Below are 17,530 nucleotides of genomic sequence, written 5' to 3'. Positions count from 1 at the left end.
GGTATAGGGGGCGGAGGGTTAAAATGTCAAAAAATCTTATATAGAGGGGCAGAACAATTTTTAATGCATTTTTAAACGACAATTTTTAATGAATGCTTACTTGGAAAGTGGTTTTTTTTGTCCCCAATTGAATATTGTTACCCGGTGCTCAGGTATCCAAAATAATAATCACACGTAACAACAACAACAAAGATCAAGCATCACCACCACAAGCACAGGGAGTTGAATTTATCAAACAATTTCAAGTACATAAAGTAATKGCTAAACGGGAGGTCATAGTATCGGCAGGYGATACATAAAAACACATATAATATAAGTAGGGTTAGATCAKATTCYCTCCCTCRTCTTATTTTCCTTAAAGTTCTTATATTCCCTSTTCCCTGGGAAGACATTTCCTTGTGGTACACCACCTATAGTACCCTAACTCATATTACATAATGTTTTATTTAAAAACACGTTTGTATAGTAAATATCTACAAAATGTATTTAATGTTTTTTACTAAATTTTTAATAATATTTGAATCATATACTAATATACTTGTCCCAATTGAAACACATAGTCATTTAGATTAGGTACTTTTTAATGTATGACAAATTATATTTTCCTTTTCTAACGATCAATGGAGGGAATATAATATATTTTCCATATTTTCCGGGAACTTCCCTCCCTTGGAATCTCAATCTAACCCTAAATATACAGTACTATATATCTAATTGTTGTTGTTTGAATAGGACCCATACTAAGTCCACAGTTACTAAATTACAAAGATCATTTTTTTTATCAAATAATTTTATTTTCTATATTTTTGAAAAATATTTGTCTGTTAAAAAAACGTGTGTGGTAAAAATTTTAAAAATTAAATATATTAACTTGTAATACTTATATATATATATAATACTTAAATATCATCATACAATAATATTGATAACTAATCACTAATGTTGAAATGTATATAATAAATGTGTATAATAAAAAATTGTTCAAGTATAAATAGTCCAAATGTGCCTGCTTAAAAAATTATTATTATTATTTTTATTCTATTATTTAACTAGTAAATTCAACTAGTACATATAATAATGAAAGTAATAGCATTATCAGCCGTACTGTTTATTGTTGGTTGTTCTAGTTTGTCTACCGGTATTAGCAAACGGGAGTTTGACGATCAATGGGAACAGTTCAAGGTAGATTTTTTTTTAAAAAAAATTTAATTAAAAAAAACTAAAAAAAACCTAAAAATTTATATATTAAAAATCATCTAGCAACAATACCGATCGGACATCAATGGCTACCAAAGTCAACATGAGGAACAATATCGGCGATCGGTTTTCGAAGATAATTACCGTAAGATTGTCGGCCATAACCTGGAGGCCGCCCAAGGCGTTCATACCTATACTATGGGTGTTAACGGTTTTTCGGATATGACTAGTTCGGAATTTTTGAATAAATATACTAGCCATTTGGAACCAATTGATGTCCAACAATTACCAATGACCGTTTACAATGCATCGGTATCGGTACCTGATTCGCATGATTGGCGATCATCCCGTAAAGTTGGACATATTAAAAATCAGGGACAAGTATGTGTAAATATATATATATAGAAAAATAACCTAGTTAATAATAATTTTTTTTTGAATTTAACTAGTGCGGTTCATGCTGGGCATTTGCATCGGTAGCCATCATTGAAAGTATGTAATTTATTATTATTATTATTATAATATAAAACTAAAAGAATATATATAAAACTATCATGTCTGCTTAATTGTTATAACAACTGTAAACAATATGTTATTATAGTACAAGTGGTATAATAGTTGTATATAGTAGTTGTTTAGTGTTGCTATAGCAATTAGGAAAACATGCATGTTTTAAATATAATCTTTTAGTTTTTTTTTAGTTAATAATAACTAATTTTGACCTCTAATTAACCTTCAAAAAAAATTTTTTATTAAAATTAATTTTATCAAGGTCGATTGGCCATCAAAAAGGGTAGCTTACGTTCCCTATCGGAACAGGAGATCATAGACTGTACATCTGGCTATGACTGCCAACACGGCGGTAACATCCAGATGGCCACCCAAACCCTGAATCGATTGGGCGGTATTGAAAGCGATAACCACTATCCCTATATTAGCGGATCGGGCGGTAAAGATTCATGCCACTATCAGGCTGACCGTCGGGTAGCACATGTAGGTATCAAATTGCACTATGTATACGGTGAGGCAGCTATGCAACAGTCAGTCTACCAAAACGGACCCCTATACGTGCACGTGTATGCTAACGCTGATTTCCAACACTATCGATCGGGTATATTCAGCTCGGATAGCTGTAATGACCAGACTAATCACGCGGTAACCGTTGTCGGTTATGGTCCCGGTTATTGGATAATCAAAAATTCGTGGTCAACCTCATGGGGTGAACAAGGTTTCATGCGTATGACACGCGATCACGATATGTGTCGCGTATCGTCGTCGCCCATCTGGACCGATGATATCCAATAAATTAATTACAATTAATTTATATTAATAATTAAATTTAGCATGGTGACACGAAAAAACTAGCACTAACTAAATTAATTATAAAATTCCCGCTAAAATAATTAAAAAAAAACTAAAAATTGTAATATATAGTATTTTATTTTATTAATTATAAATATTATGTATTTAAAATATAAAAATTAAATAAATAATATTCAAAAGCAATATTTATATATTGATATTATTATTTTATATAAATTGTGTTATAAATCTATTAATTAAAAAAAATTTAAATTTTTTAATTAATTATATTTATTTAAGTTATAGTATTAATAACTAAACAAACTTTTTTTATATAAAAAAATCTATCTTGATTATTATCAAAAAAAAAGTTATTTAATGTAAATGTATTTTAGGTTAGTAATTATCATAGAATTTATTTATATTATATAATTGTTCAAGATCATAAATAAATATTAACATGGTACTAAATAAATTATTAAACTGTTATTAATAATTAAAATAATCCAGTTTTGTTTATTGATATAATTAATAATGCAATGTTTGTAAAAAAATAAACATAAAAGATTTTAGTTTTTTGAGTTAATAAATATATATTGTATTATACTTTAAAAATTTAGTTGTAATATAAATGCAAAAAAAACTTTAATGATAATAATTTTAAAATATATACAAAATTGTTTGCTTAAAAAATATTTTATAAAAAGAACTTTAATTTCTAATTAATTTTTATTTTAATTTATTATTAATATTAATATCATATATTTATAAGAAAAGTTAATTAATAAAATAAATATCAACTAAGTAAAATAAAATATTATGTTATAATTTTTTTTAATAAATAAATAAAAATAAAATTAACATCATTAAAATGTTGTTGTTGTTTTTTTAATAATAATATAATTAATTTTTGTATTGTTTAGATTTTTTAAATCTAAATATTTGATTTGTTTATTTTATTAAATTTTTTTCGTTAAAATTTTATATTATCAATCAAAATATATAATTTTATAAATATTTCTACTATAAAGTAATATATTTATGTTTAAGTAAAAAAATTCATGTATTTAACTTTATTTAATATATTATTATTACTTTTTATTTTATGATACATACTATATACTGATAACAATTAATTCTAATAACTCACATAGATAAAGATTTAATATTAATTTTTGTTTTAAAATTTAATATATAATAAAAAAATTGTTTTTAGTTTAGGTAGATACAATGTTATACTTTAAACAATACTACCATAATAATTTTAATTTAACCATTTATTAATAAATTTTTTGTCTTAAATATTATTTTTATTCGATCCTAATAATTCAGTTTAATAATTTAATTAAATAATAAATTTTAATTATTAGTTATTTAAAATATATTATATTTTTTAAAGTACTGTATTATTATTAATTGCACATATGTTGAGTAATTTTATAATAGTTACGAAAGTTTATTTTCTAATGAAAAACAAAAAATATTTATTATTTTAACTTTTATTTAAACAAACAATTTTTTTTAAATTTTCATGTAATATATATTAATTGAAATAAATTTTAACTTAAAATACAAAATGATCAAATTTGGTATCAAATTATATTTTGCATAAATAAATTTTTTATTTTTATTAATAAAATTTATTTATATATGCAAATTATAGTAATAAGTTTTAAAATAAATATATTTTTATTAAATATTAAATTATGTTTACATGTACTTTTATTATTATTTTATAATTTTAAAATTACATAATAATTTTCTTAATAATTCTAACTAATTGTTAATATATAAGTTGAATAAAATTTTAATGAGGGTTAAGCAAGTTTTTTAAAAGAGAAAGATAAAATTTCAAAAATTAAAAAAATGATTAAAATATAAATAAAACTCATTTTGATTCTCAAAATAATTATTGTTATTTAAATTTAAAATTTAATTTTTAAATTTATTTACAAATAAATTACATATTATTATTTTTTAGAAAAATATATTTAAATTAAGTTCAAGATACTGTAATTAAGTTTTCTACTTTATTAAAAAAAATATTTTATAACTTCTTTATGATTTAACTATAGGATTATAATTTTTTCTAACTAGATAAATAAAATTATTTAACTAAATTTTTTTAAAAAATTGCTCAATTTAAAAAAAATTTAAAATATCTAAAATTTAACAACCCTGTAGAGATATAATAAAAACTTAAAAATTAATTTTTCTTTTAAAAAACTACATATCATCGATTTACAAATGTTTAGACTAACTTTTTTTTAAATAAAATAAATTTAATTGGAATTATTACTTTTCAAAAAAATCAACAAAAAATATTTTGTAATGTTCAATAATTATAATATAAAAAATAAAAATAAAAAATAGTATAAATATCACCTGTGTACAAAATGAAAAATTATTCAATCCTAAATTATTGATTAAAAATTATTATTTTAAACAACTAGATAATAAATAGTCTACAATGAATTTATTAGTAACATAATCATTATTGAATGTTGTTTGTTTTAGTTTTTCAGCTAATTTAAATATTAGCGATCATGAAATTTCCGAACAATATCAATTATTTATAGTAAGTTAATTAAAATATATTAAAAAAATTACTATAAAAATTAATTTTTTATTTATCTAGAAAAAATATCATCATGGCAACATAAATAATAAGAAAGTTGTCAATAATTATCGTCGATCAGTATTTGCCGAAAATTACCGCAAAATTACCGAACATAACTTGGAAGCCAAACGCGGAACTCATACGTATACTATGGGTGTCAATGCGTTCAGCGATTGGACTAGTAAGGAATTTTTGGAAAAATTTACAACAAAAATGCCATCGACTGATATCCAGAAATTACGTCCGACTAATGTTACAAATGTTGGAGATTCTAATTTACCTGATCATTTTGATTGGCGTACCCGGGCCATTGTTGGTGGAGTCAAAAATCAAGGCAGTGTATGTATTAAAAAATTAAATCGAATTTTATTTTGATAAAAAAAATTAAAATTATAAAAATATAAATTTTATTTTAAAAATAATGTTTAATAATTATTTAGTGCGGATCATGTTGGGCATATGCTACAGTAGCCATTTTAGAAAGTACGTAGTATATATATATATATATATATGTTTAACCTTCAAACGACCTTTATATATATTAAATAATTTAACCTTCAAATGACCTTAAAATTTGTAAATTTTTTATTTTTTTATAACTTTACATCATACACAGCACGTTTGGCCATAAAACGCAACTACCAATTAGCACGGACGGTAGTAAGCGGGCAGCTTTTGTAGGTACCAATTTGGCCCAATTGCAGGGCGAGGATGCTATGAAATGGTCGATCTATACCAACGGGCCTATTTATGTGCATATTACGGTCAACGATAATTTTCAACATTATCAACAAGGTACATTTAACGATCCGGGTTGTAATCAGCAACCAATAAATCATGCGGTAGCCATAATTGGTTACGATAATGATTTTTGGATTATTAAAAATTCCTGGAGTGACCAGTGGGGTTGGAATGGTTATATAAATTTTGCCCGGGGCCAGAATATGTGCCGGGTCAACGAGTATCCTGTTTGGACAGATGATATTAATTAAAAAATTTTGATTGATTACACACTAATTTTTTGATTAGTTAAGTTAATTTTTATAAATTAATTTAGTTAAATATTTAAAAAAAATTATAAATATGTATGTTTATAAATTGATTGAAATTTTTGTATATTGTTTCGTTAAAAATTGTTAATTATTTTATTTTTAATAATTTAATTTAATAAAATCAATTGACTAAACATTTTTTGTTTTTATTTACAATATATTTATAAAAAAAACATTTTTTCGCTATATTATTATAGTTTTTTCTAAAAAATAAATTTAGAATAATTTTTTTAACTTTAAATGAATTTGTTTTTAAGTTTTATTTTTATAAATATGTTTTATAATAAGTATATCAAATAAATATACAAAAAATCTTATATAATAATTACAGTAATAATATTTGTTTATTAATATCAAACAATTAATTAATTTATTTATTTCATACATAATATATAAGCCATTTAGTTTTATAATTAATTAATAATTAATTAATTAATCAACTATACAATAGTATAACCAATATTAATAGCCAATCAAATATTTTATTTATTTATTTAAATAAATTATAATGTATTAAATAAAAGTAAAAACAGGTATATATATATATATAATGATAATTGTAATGTAAATATAAACAGTACAACAAAATAAAACACAAAACAAAATTAATTATTTATGTAAATAATAACTAATAGATAAAAAGGATTATTAAGTTATTATATTAATCATATTAAAAAATAAATAAATAACCATGCTGGTATTTTTAATTTTTTTGTTTATTTGTTTTATTTAAAATGGCACATGTGGTGGACTTTTATTAAAACTGTATTATAATTTTATTTATCTATTAATTTTTTGATGTGAAAAAATTATAAAACTGTATCAAACAATATATTTAATATATATATATTAAATATATATATTATTATATATTTAATTAGTTTTTTATATTATAATTAAACTATTAAATTAAATTAAATATGTATTTAACAAAAGCATATCTAGTGTTTACAATTATATGGCACCGGCAGCTACAGCACAACCTAGTGGCCAATCGTACACCACTACCACCGAAACCCTCATACGATTATATAGTAGTCGGCTCCGGTAGTGCCGGTGCTATTGTCTCGTGTCGACTATCCCAATGGGGTTGGGATGTCCTGTTGCTTGAGTCAGGCGGTCCGCCTAATGCACTGATAGATGATATCCCGGGCCTGTCATTTGGGACCAGATATACACCGATACATTTGTTGGCCAAAAATTTTCGCCAATACAATCTGCAGCCACAGCCCAATGCCGGTCAGTCCTATCCAAACAAACAGATACCTGAATACAAAGGTCATGGTTTAGGTGGTGGCTCTACTGTTAACGGTATGGTCTATAATAGGTATGTTTTTTTTGTAGTAGTAGTAGTATTATTAACAATAATAATAATATTATTATTAGTAGTAGTAGTATTAATAATAATAATAATATTATTATTATTTTTATTATTATTATTAGTAGTAGTAGTAGTAGTAGAAGTAGTTTTTTAAATGTATTAAATTATACATATTTTTTTTGTATATTCAATTGTATTATATAATATATTTTAGTATATTTAAAAAAAATAATAATTATGTGTTTGTTTATACTGTTTATAGCTATAAATGTTTTCTTAAAAAAAAAATATTGTTTAAAATATATTTTTATAATTTTTGTTTTTATGTTTTTAGAGGTAATCGCAAATACTATGATATGTTAGCCGATAAATACGGTGCCATTGGTTGGGATTACGCGAGTGTTTTGCCAGTATTTAAACTAATGGAAAACAATACCGACCCCCGGGTTATGGATGAATATCACGGCCGACAGGGACCGGTACGAGTGTCCACAGCAAGCGATCCGTATCCTATATATTTGAAACTAGCCGAAGCTGCTGCCCGTGACTGGGGACTGGACTATACGGATATCAATGGTCCAAATCAAACTGGGTTTACAATTGCACAGTCGACCAGTGCCCGGGGTTTAAGATCATCGACTTTGACGGCTTACTTGGAAAGTGGTTTATGTCCACAGTTGACTATAGTTACTGGAGCTCAGGTATCCAAAATAATAATCACACGTAACAACAACAACAACAACAAAGGTCAAGCATCACCACCACAAGCACAGGGAGTTGAATTTGTCAAACAATTTCAAGTACATAAAGTAATGGCTAAACGGGAGGTCATAGTATCGGCAGGTAATACACACATATAATATATATATAAGTATATATCTAATTGTTTTTTTTTTTATTAGGACCTATACTAAGTCCACAGTTGCTAATGTTGTCGGGCGTGGGTCCCGTCCGACACTTACGGGATACGGGTATTCGGGAAATATATGCCGATCTACCCGGTGTCGGGTCAAACTATTGCGATCAGGTACGGGTTGTACACGAGTTTCCACTACGTGGTGAACCTGGTTTACTAGGCCAGTCAGCACCATCACTGGCCAACATTGACCAGTTATACGAGGCCAGTGTCCATGGCAGGGGTCCATTGGGGCAATACCCGGTCGGTATACTATCATGGTCTACCAGGGATAATCTGGACCCTACCTATCCTAATCTACAGATAATGGCTACACCTATGCCCAGGGGTAGTCTATCGGCGTATTCGTTGCAATCGATAGGACAGGTAGGCGATTGGACATTGAAAAAACAACTGGCCGCATATAGTTTGCAAATGGCTTCCACAGATTTTCTAGTATTTGTTACCGGTTTGGTACGGCCCAGTAGTTGCGGTTCGGTACGACTGGCCACCAGCCACTGGTCAGATCAGCCACTACTGGATCCCCGGCTATTATGGCAACCTATTGATCGGCAACGGCTACGGCAGGCATTGACAGATGCCTATCGTTTTGTTGAGACTACTAGTTTCGGTCGATATGTTAGGATACCTACACTACCGATACCTCCGTGTAGATACTGTTCCCCACCATCGGGTAGTACTGGTGGTGGTATTCCTGTATATCAATGCCAAAGTTATTTGGATTGTCTAATGAAACAATGGGCCGGCACTGAGATGCATCCGGTGGGTACATGTCGTATGGGTGACCCCGGGCGCAGGGATACTGTAGTCGATCCACGATTGCGTGTCAAAGGTGTCCGCGGGTTGCGTGTAGTCGACTCGTCCGTCTATCCCGAGGTAATCAATGCCAATACAAATGCCGGGGCAATGTTGGCCGGGGAGATGGGCGCCCGATTCATACATGAAGATAATCAATAAATAATAATAATAATAATTAATGACTTAATATTAATTTATTGATAATTATAATAATACTAATAAATATTTTTTTATTGTTATTATTTATATTTTTTTAAATAAATTTTTTTTGTATTTCGCTAATGTTATTTTTAAAAAAAAAATTATTATTTGAAAAATATTAATTTTAAATTAACTAAATAACTATTTTTTGATAATAAAATTTCAATTTTGTTGTTGTTGTTGTTGTTGTAAGCAAAAATAAAATAAATTATTATAAGAATATAAATATATTTAATTAATAATTATAATTATGAATGTAAAATTAAATTAAAACATATAAAAGACTATATTTTTTTTTATAAAAAAAAGTAACTATCAATTTATCTATTTCTCATTTATTAATAATTATATATAAAAATAAAAACAATAAAAAATTAAGTTATAAATAACATATAGTCGATGACTCTTTCTATAGATTATTATAATTAATTAATTAATTATTATTATAATATATAGTTATTATAAGATAACTAATCATAATTCTAACTAATCTATATTATTATAGATTCATTGACATCTATTGATATCTTTAATATTATTTTATTTTTTAGATTATATTATATTTTTAAAAATTAAAAATAAATCTTGTATGAAATGCTAAATGATAAGTTAAAAATTACACTTAAAAATTACTATATATATAATCTATTTAATTTATCATTTTCATTTGAAATGCACAAGGTAAATTAATTAATTATATTTTTATTTGAAAAACATATATAACAATAAAAACTAAATAAATTTTGATAAATTTTTTTCTATATAAATATAACCATTGTTTCGCACATGTATTAAAAATAAAATTACAAAAAAGTTTATTAAATTAACAATTTTTAATTAACAAAAATTTAATTTTAATAAAAATAAAATAATGAAACTAATTTATCTAGTATCATTATTGATTGCAGCAAGCTCATGTTTGTCAATTGATGGCAATAATAATAATAATAATAATGATGATGTCCAGGAGCAATGGAAATTGTCCAAGGTAAATTATAATTAAAAAATATATATTTTTATTATAAATTTTTTAATTAAAAAAAATGTTTGTGGTTTCATCTAGCAACAATATCGATCGGACACCAATGGCTACCCGAACATCAGTTGAGGAACAATACCGACAGTCGGTATTCCGGGAAAATTACCGTAAAATTACTAAACGGTAATACGGAAGCCAAACTGGCCGTAGTACATACTCTATACTATGGGTGTTTCCGAGGTTTTACCGATATGACTAGCCGTGAATTTCTAGCCAAATATACCACTACTAGTCTAATGCCATTGGATTTCCAGAAAGTACGTCCGTCTCAATTAAACGTATCGGTTTCGCTGACCGATACGGTTGATTGGCGATCGCTGGGAAAAGTTGGTCCAATAAACAAAAACCAGGGTTATGTATATATCATATATATAATATACTGTATAATTAAATAATATTAATAAAAAAAATTATTAAAATAATAATTAAAAATAAATTAATTATAAATTAATAAAAAATAATTATAATTAATTTCTAAACATATTTTGTATAATATATATATATAGATTAAACCGCTATAATGTTATAATTGTTTCTATGATTATTCTATATAAAAAATTAATCTAGGTTGTTTATTAATTCTTAATTATAATTAATTATAACAATTAAAAAAAATATATATATGATATAATTCTAAAACCTGTAATAATTAAATAAAATAATAATTTTTTATTTTTTAGTAATAAATATCATTAATAAATTATTCCAGGTCATACTGTGCAAATTGATTTTTAATTAATATTTTCTATTCAATAATTTAATAAAATTATAATTTTTAATCCAATAATATATAACATTTAAATATATATTTATTATTAATTAATTATACTTAATAAATTTCAATTATTATTATTAATAAGTTTAAATATTATTTTTATTTGATCCAATATCTTATTTAAAAAATTTAATTGAATAATATTAATTTAATTTTATATTTTAATGATATTATAATTGATATATAAAAATTATTAATTAATTAAAATTAACTTTATGTTTTGAATTATTATTAATTGCAAATATGTTGAGTAATTTGCTAAAGGTTTATTTTATAATAAAATTTTTTATTATTTTAAGTTTTTTTTAAATTCATATTTTAATTAAAATTAATTTTAAATTAAAAAACACAAAATGATCAAATTTAATTAAATTATAAATTAGTTAATAGTTTACATAAATTGTATTTCTTATTTTTATCAAAAAAAAAACATAAAAATTAATTATTATAATTAAATTATTATAAAAGTTTTAGAATAAATATATTTTATTTAAAAAATTACATTATCTTTACATGTACTTTTATTTTATAATTTCATTAATGATTAATGATTTTCTTTAATTTCTTAATATATATATAAATATTAATTGAGTAATGTTTTAATTAAGGTTGAGCAAGTTTTTTTTTGAGAGAGAATAAATAAATATTTTAACAGTAAATTTAAAAAAAAATACTATTATTATGTTTTTAATTAAAAATATTTTATTATAATTTTTATAATTTAAGTCAATAATATGCTATAAAATTATATATTTAAAAAAATAATTTTGTCTCAGATAATTTTTTTTTAAAAATAATTCTTTTCAACTATCTAAAAACTTAACCTTGTTTTGATAAATTTAAAAAAAATTTTTTTTTATTTTGCTTACTTATAAAACTACATATCATTGATTTACAAATGTTTTCTTTGTAAACTTTTTTAAAAGAAATTATAAAATCATAAAAAAACATTTAAAAAACATAATTATATGATTGTTTCAATAAAATATATATATAAAAAAAGCATAAAAAGCACTGTACAATATGAAAATAAATTCAATCGTAGATAATTATTGTTTTTTTTTCGAAAAGTTTTAATCAAAAATTAAAATTTTCAATAACCTAGTTTCCTTAATAGTTTGAAACTACAATGAATTTATTAGTAGTAGTAGCATTATCATTATTGAATGTTGTTTGTCTAAGTTTTTCAGCTAATTTACAGATTAGCAAACAAGAAATTTCGTTACAATATCAATTATTTTTAGTATGATATATATGTATATATATATTTTTAAAAAAATTACTTTATTAAATTATTTATATATATTTTTTTTAAATTTTATCTAGGAAACATATCCTCAACGTCAACATGTTAATAAATATAGAGAATCTGTATTTGCTGAAAATTATCGAAAAATTGCCGAACATAACTGGGAAGCCGAACGCGGAATTTATACGTATACTATGGGTGTCAATGCATTCACTGATATGACTAGTAAAGAATTTTTGGAAAAATTTACAACAAAAATGCCAACGATTGATATCCAGAAATTACGTCCGTTTCAATTGAACGTATCGGTTACGGTACCCGATTCGCTGGATTGGCGATCACTGGGAAAAGTTGGTCCAATCAAAAATCAGGGACAAGTATGTACTATCATATCATATTATCAATTATAGTATTAAAAAAAAATATTTAAAAAAAATTAAAAATTTATTTTATATTATATACAAAATCTAGTGCGGTTCATGTTGGGCATTCGCTACGGTAGCCATTTTGGAATGTATGTAAAAAAATTAATTTAAACTTAAATAAAAATGCTTGCGCCCTTCAAATAACCTTCAAATAACCTTCAAATAACCTTCAAATAACCTTCAAATAACCTTCAAATAACCTTCAAATAACCATCAAATAACCTTCAAATAACCTTTAAATTTATTTGTAAATGACCTATAGCTCGATTGGCCATAAAACGGGGTAGCTATCGATCACTATCGGAACAGGAGATTATCGACTGTACAGATGGATATACCTGTGCTGTGGGCGGTAACATCCAGATGGCACTCAAAACACTGAACCGATTGGGCGGTATTGAAGCGGATAGCGATTATCCGTACATAAGCGGTGATAAACATAAAAATCAGTGCGCTTATCAATCGGTTAAAACAGTAGCACAGGTAGGCACCAGTTATATTAATGTACAGGATGGCGAATCAGGTATGCAGCAATCAGTTTACATGAATGGACCACTGTATGTTCACGTTCATGTTAACGAAAATTTTCAACATTATCGGTCGGGTGTGTTCAGCGACCAGAATTGTGATCAGCAAATCAATCACGCCGTAAGTATTGTCGGCTATGGACCCGGCTATTGGCTAATTAGAAATTCATGGGATACCTGGTGGGGCGAGCAAGGTTATATTAGATTGGCCAGGGATCAAAATATGTGCCGTATTAGCGTATATCCAGTTTGGACGGATGATATTAATTAAAATTAACTATGTAAAAATAATTATAATTAATTTGTAGGCATTTTAATGCATTATATATATAAACTAGATAAATTTATACTGTATTGTTATTGATTTTCTATGGATTAAAAGTTGAAAAATTAATCTAACCTTGTTTATTTCTAAATTAATAAAAAACCTATTTTTAAACATATTTTTACTCAATTGCATATATATTTTGATTGATTATGATTTTTGATATTATGCAAATTAGAATTAATTAATATTTACTAGTCAATATTATTATTATTTTTTAAATTTAAAAATAAAAAATACAATAATAATTTTTAATCCAACAATAATTATACACAAATAATCAATTTAATAGTTAATATAATTTCTAAAAAAAATTACATATAATATTAAAAATATATTTTTGTTATTAATTTAATTAAAATTCATTTATTTATAGTTTTAACTTTTTTTTAACAAATAGGTTAATAAAAAAAATTACTTTTATTATAAAGTAGTATAAAAATAATCTTGTTTATTTACATATTTATGGCTAATATAATAATATTAAATATACTCTCTATTAGCTAAATATTTATGTAAATTATTTAATTTTAATTTAATTTTAAATTAAATATCCGATATTTTTTGTTTCACTGGTTGCTTGGTAACCACACTATAATCATGATCATCTTGGTCATTATCATCATGGTCATCAGTACGCTGTCTACATGAGATATCTATAATAATAATGATAATAATTTTAAATTTAAATAACTAATTTAAAAAAATATTTTTAACAATTTTTTTAGCAAATAAATATTTTAAATGCAAAAAATTAATAAATAAATTCTATATTTATTTTAAGATTTATTTTTTCATTGTGTACTAATTGAACTTACATTGACTATAACAGCAACAAATTCCGCATGAATTTAGACAACTGGCCACTAAGTCAACCAATCGTAGACAACCATTAGCATCCTTAAGCAGTTTATCTTGGTTAGCATTATCATCATCATCATCTATACACTCATTACACTCATCGATAGTAGTGTTGCCGACATTGCTAACTCTATCGCTAGCACTGGTAGTAGTGTTGACAGATTTAAGTTTTTTATTATTTTTTTTAGATTTATTACCACTAGAAACATCTACTTCTACATTAACTACACCGATAACATCTCTAACATCATGTTTGACCTTGTCAAGGTCATCGACTAGATCCAGGGTTTTATCTAAAATTTTATCGACATTGCCATCGTTGACAACTGAGTCAACCAAATCGTCCACATCATCGATCACATGGCCGACATCTTCGACCACTTGATCGACTTTATCGATAGCATTGCCAACTTTATCCGATGCTTTCGATAATCTATTGAATAGTTTACCCACTTTTCCACCACCCATAACCTTTGACCCCTTATCGCATACTTTACCAATATCATCATTTAGATCGCCTAGATCATCCAGTAAATTATCGGTTTTATCTATAACATTGACAACACTACCTATGGTACCACCTATATCACCCTGTTCAATATTGTCAACCATATTGTCTATAGCATCGACAAACTCGACGGTATCGTCAACTACTTGGCCAACTTTATCGACTACATGTTCAACTCGATGGATAGCGTTGCCAACTTTTCCCGTAGCTTTCGATAATCGATTGAACATTTTGCCCAATTTTCCGCCACCACCGCCCACTTTATCGGCCATTTTATCAGCCGTTTTACTAACACTATCGCATATTTGGCCACAATCGTCGACCACATCATCAATATCGTTGACCACTTGATCGGCCGTTTTGACCGCATGGCCAACACTGGCCACTACATCGTCTATGTCTCCTCCATCTTGGATAGTGTCCACTACATTGCCGACGGCTTCCGTAAAATCGCCGACATCTTCGACAACCTTATTATCCGACAAACAAACATAAAATTAATTTAAAAGCAAAATTAATTAAGAAAAAACAAAATTATAATTGTTGTTTTTTACTTTTTAAAATTTTTTAAAATAATCTATTTGCGTTTATATTTTATTTTATTTTTATCTAGTACATTTTATTATTGTATTTAATTATTTTAGCTATAATTTTCTTAAGATTTATTATCAATGTAATATCAATATATTGAAAGTATATTGAAAATATTTTTTAAAAAAGTTAAAATATTTAAAATATGCTTTATTTTACCCCCTACCCCTCATCATTCATCCACCCACACCCTTATTTACCTTATTGACATCATCTACGACATTTTCCACTTTATCAATAGCATTACCAACTTTATCCTTGGCTTTATTAAATTTTTTTGCCGCTTTATTTAATTTATTCATTAAAATTTTATTATAAAAATAAAAAAAATTAATTATTAATATATTTTTTTAAATTAAATAATTTATTATTATTACTATTATTATTATTATTATTATTTATTATAACTATTACAAATTATATAATATAGTATAAAATAGTTTTTTTTAATTTTAAACTTTTAGCTTATTTAACTGTACTTTTTTTTAAAAAAAAAACTTATTATCTAGTAGTATTTTTATTTAATAATTTATAATGTAATAAGTTGTTTGTAATTTTATTTTTTTTAAATATTTTATTAATAATGCTTATTATAAATGAAATTATATATTAATTACATATTTTTAAACACTTATTATTATAATTGTAATAATAATAATAATTATTATTAGATAATAGTATTGATATTAACTGCAAAATGTGATTTCAAAAGTCAAGTATTAGTATTTATTTATATCTTTGTTAATTATTTTGTATTACATTATTATTATTATTATTATTATATAATAGTATTTTTCATTAACAGTGTGTGGGTACATAATATTGATATTAATTGATTAAATAAATAAATATTATTTTAATTATTATTATTATTATTATTAATACATCAGTATCTATTCAACAACAAAATAAAACAAGTTTTTTATTTAATATATTAGATATTATTTTTTTTAGTGAAAAATCTTTAATAAGTATTGTTTTTAAAATAGCTATAAATTAAAACATTATTTTTTTTGGATATTATTGTATTTAAATGACTATTAAGAAATTTATGTCTATTTTGCTATTTTAAGTGTTATTTAATAAATTTTTTATGTTTTTTTTAATATATAATTATATTTTTAAACAACAATTATGTATAATAATTATTTTTATTCAAACTTTTTTTTTTTAATAAAAATAAATATTTCTACTGTACTTATAAAATGATTATAAAACAATTAATAATAGATAATAGTTAATAGATAATATTGAAATAACTATTTCTTTTAATATATGATTTTATTAATATTTCTTTTATGTAATTTAAATTTAATTATTATTATTATTAATAACCAAAAAACAAACAAACAAAAAACATTTACATTATTAATATTTTATTTATAAAAAATAAAAAAATTAAATAAAATTTCTATTTAATATTCACATTATTATTATTATTATTATTTAATCTATTGATCCAATCTTCATGTATGAATCGGGCGGCCATCTCCCCGGCCAACATTGCCGCCGCATTTGTATTTGAATTGATTATCTCCGGATAGACGGACGCATCGCAAACACGTAAACCGCGGATACCTTTGACACGCAATCGTGGATCGACTACAGTATCCCTGCGCCCGGGGTCACCCATACGATAGGTGCCGACTGGATGAACGTGAGTGCCGGCCCATTCCCTGATCAAACAATCAATATAGCTCAGGCACTGGTATACAGGTCCCGATGGACAGTACCTGCACGGAGGTACCGGTTGTCGCGGTAAACTAACGTATCGCCGGAAACTAGTAGTCTCGACAAACCGATAGATATTGGCCACTGCCTGA

At 24.9% G+C, this 17,530-nt stretch overlaps 4 protein-coding genes across 6 annotated transcripts in view; 3 read left to right on the top strand and 1 right to left on the bottom strand.

Annotated features, from left to right (window-relative positions):
- LOC128953296 (uncharacterized) overlaps positions 1 to 17,530 on the bottom strand; it is a 388,095-nt gene that overhangs the window by 251,705 nt on the left and 118,860 nt on the right. The window lies entirely within an intron of this gene.
- On the top strand, positions 1,078 to 2,502 carry LOC128953393 (uncharacterized). The gene is made up of 4 exons (XM_054298878.1): positions 1,078 to 1,182; positions 1,261 to 1,578; positions 1,647 to 1,689; positions 1,970 to 2,502. The coding sequence occupies exons 1-4, from the start codon at positions 1,078 to 1,080 to the stop codon at positions 2,500 to 2,502; spliced, it is 999 nt and encodes a 332-aa protein (XP_054154853.1).
- Positions 4,970 to 9,365, top strand: LOC128953392 (4-pyridoxate dehydrogenase-like). The gene is made up of 7 exons (XM_054298877.1): positions 4,970 to 4,981; positions 5,138 to 5,462; positions 5,560 to 5,602; positions 5,736 to 6,087; positions 7,143 to 7,498; positions 7,827 to 8,335; positions 8,395 to 9,365. The coding sequence occupies exons 1-7, from the start codon at positions 4,970 to 4,972 to the stop codon at positions 9,363 to 9,365; spliced, it is 2,568 nt and encodes an 855-aa protein (XP_054154852.1).
- Positions 10,380 to 13,693, top strand: LOC128953391 (cathepsin L-like proteinase). Its single transcript, XM_054298876.1, has 6 exons — positions 10,380 to 10,395; positions 10,471 to 10,797; positions 12,412 to 12,464; positions 12,548 to 12,847; positions 12,942 to 12,984; positions 13,158 to 13,693. Exons 1-6 carry the CDS (start codon positions 10,380 to 10,382, stop codon positions 13,691 to 13,693), a joined length of 1,275 nt encoding a protein of 424 aa, XP_054154851.1.

The sequence above is a fragment of the Oppia nitens genome, unplaced genomic scaffold (genome assembly GCF_028296485.1).
Source record: "Oppia nitens isolate AA-2021 unplaced genomic scaffold, nextdenovo-longstitch-racon4-pilon3 scaffold21_pilon_pilon_pilon, whole genome shotgun sequence".
Classification (NCBI taxonomy): domain Eukaryota; kingdom Metazoa; phylum Arthropoda; class Arachnida; order Sarcoptiformes; family Oppiidae; genus Oppia; species Oppia nitens.
This window is presented reverse-complemented; position numbering and strand designations above follow the sequence as displayed.

Coding starts and splice junctions, on each gene's coding strand:
- LOC128953392 (XM_054298877.1), top strand. Junction 5,463..5,559: donor CAAAAATCAAGGCAGTGTAT/GTATTAAAAAAT, acceptor ATAATTATTTAG/TGCGGATCATGTTGGGCATA. Junction 6,088..7,142: donor GCCGGGTCAACGAGTATCCT/GTTTGGACAGAT, acceptor TGGCACCGGCAG/CTACAGCACAACCTAGTGGC.
- LOC128953391 (XM_054298876.1), top strand. Junction 12,465..12,547: donor TACAATATCAATTATTTTTA/GTATGATATATA, acceptor AATTTTATCTAG/GAAACATATCCTCAACGTCA. Junction 12,985..13,157: donor TACGGTAGCCATTTTGGAAT/GTATGTAAAAAA, acceptor AATGACCTATAG/CTCGATTGGCCATAAAACGG.
- LOC128953393 (XM_054298878.1), top strand. CDS start 1,078: ATGAAAGTAATAGCATTATCAGCCGTACTGTTTATTGTTGGTTGTTCT. Junction 1,579..1,646: donor ATATTAAAAATCAGGGACAA/GTATGTGTAAAT, acceptor GAATTTAACTAG/TGCGGTTCATGCTGGGCATT. Junction 1,690..1,969: donor ATCGGTAGCCATCATTGAAA/GTATGTAATTTA, acceptor AATTTTATCAAG/GTCGATTGGCCATCAAAAAG.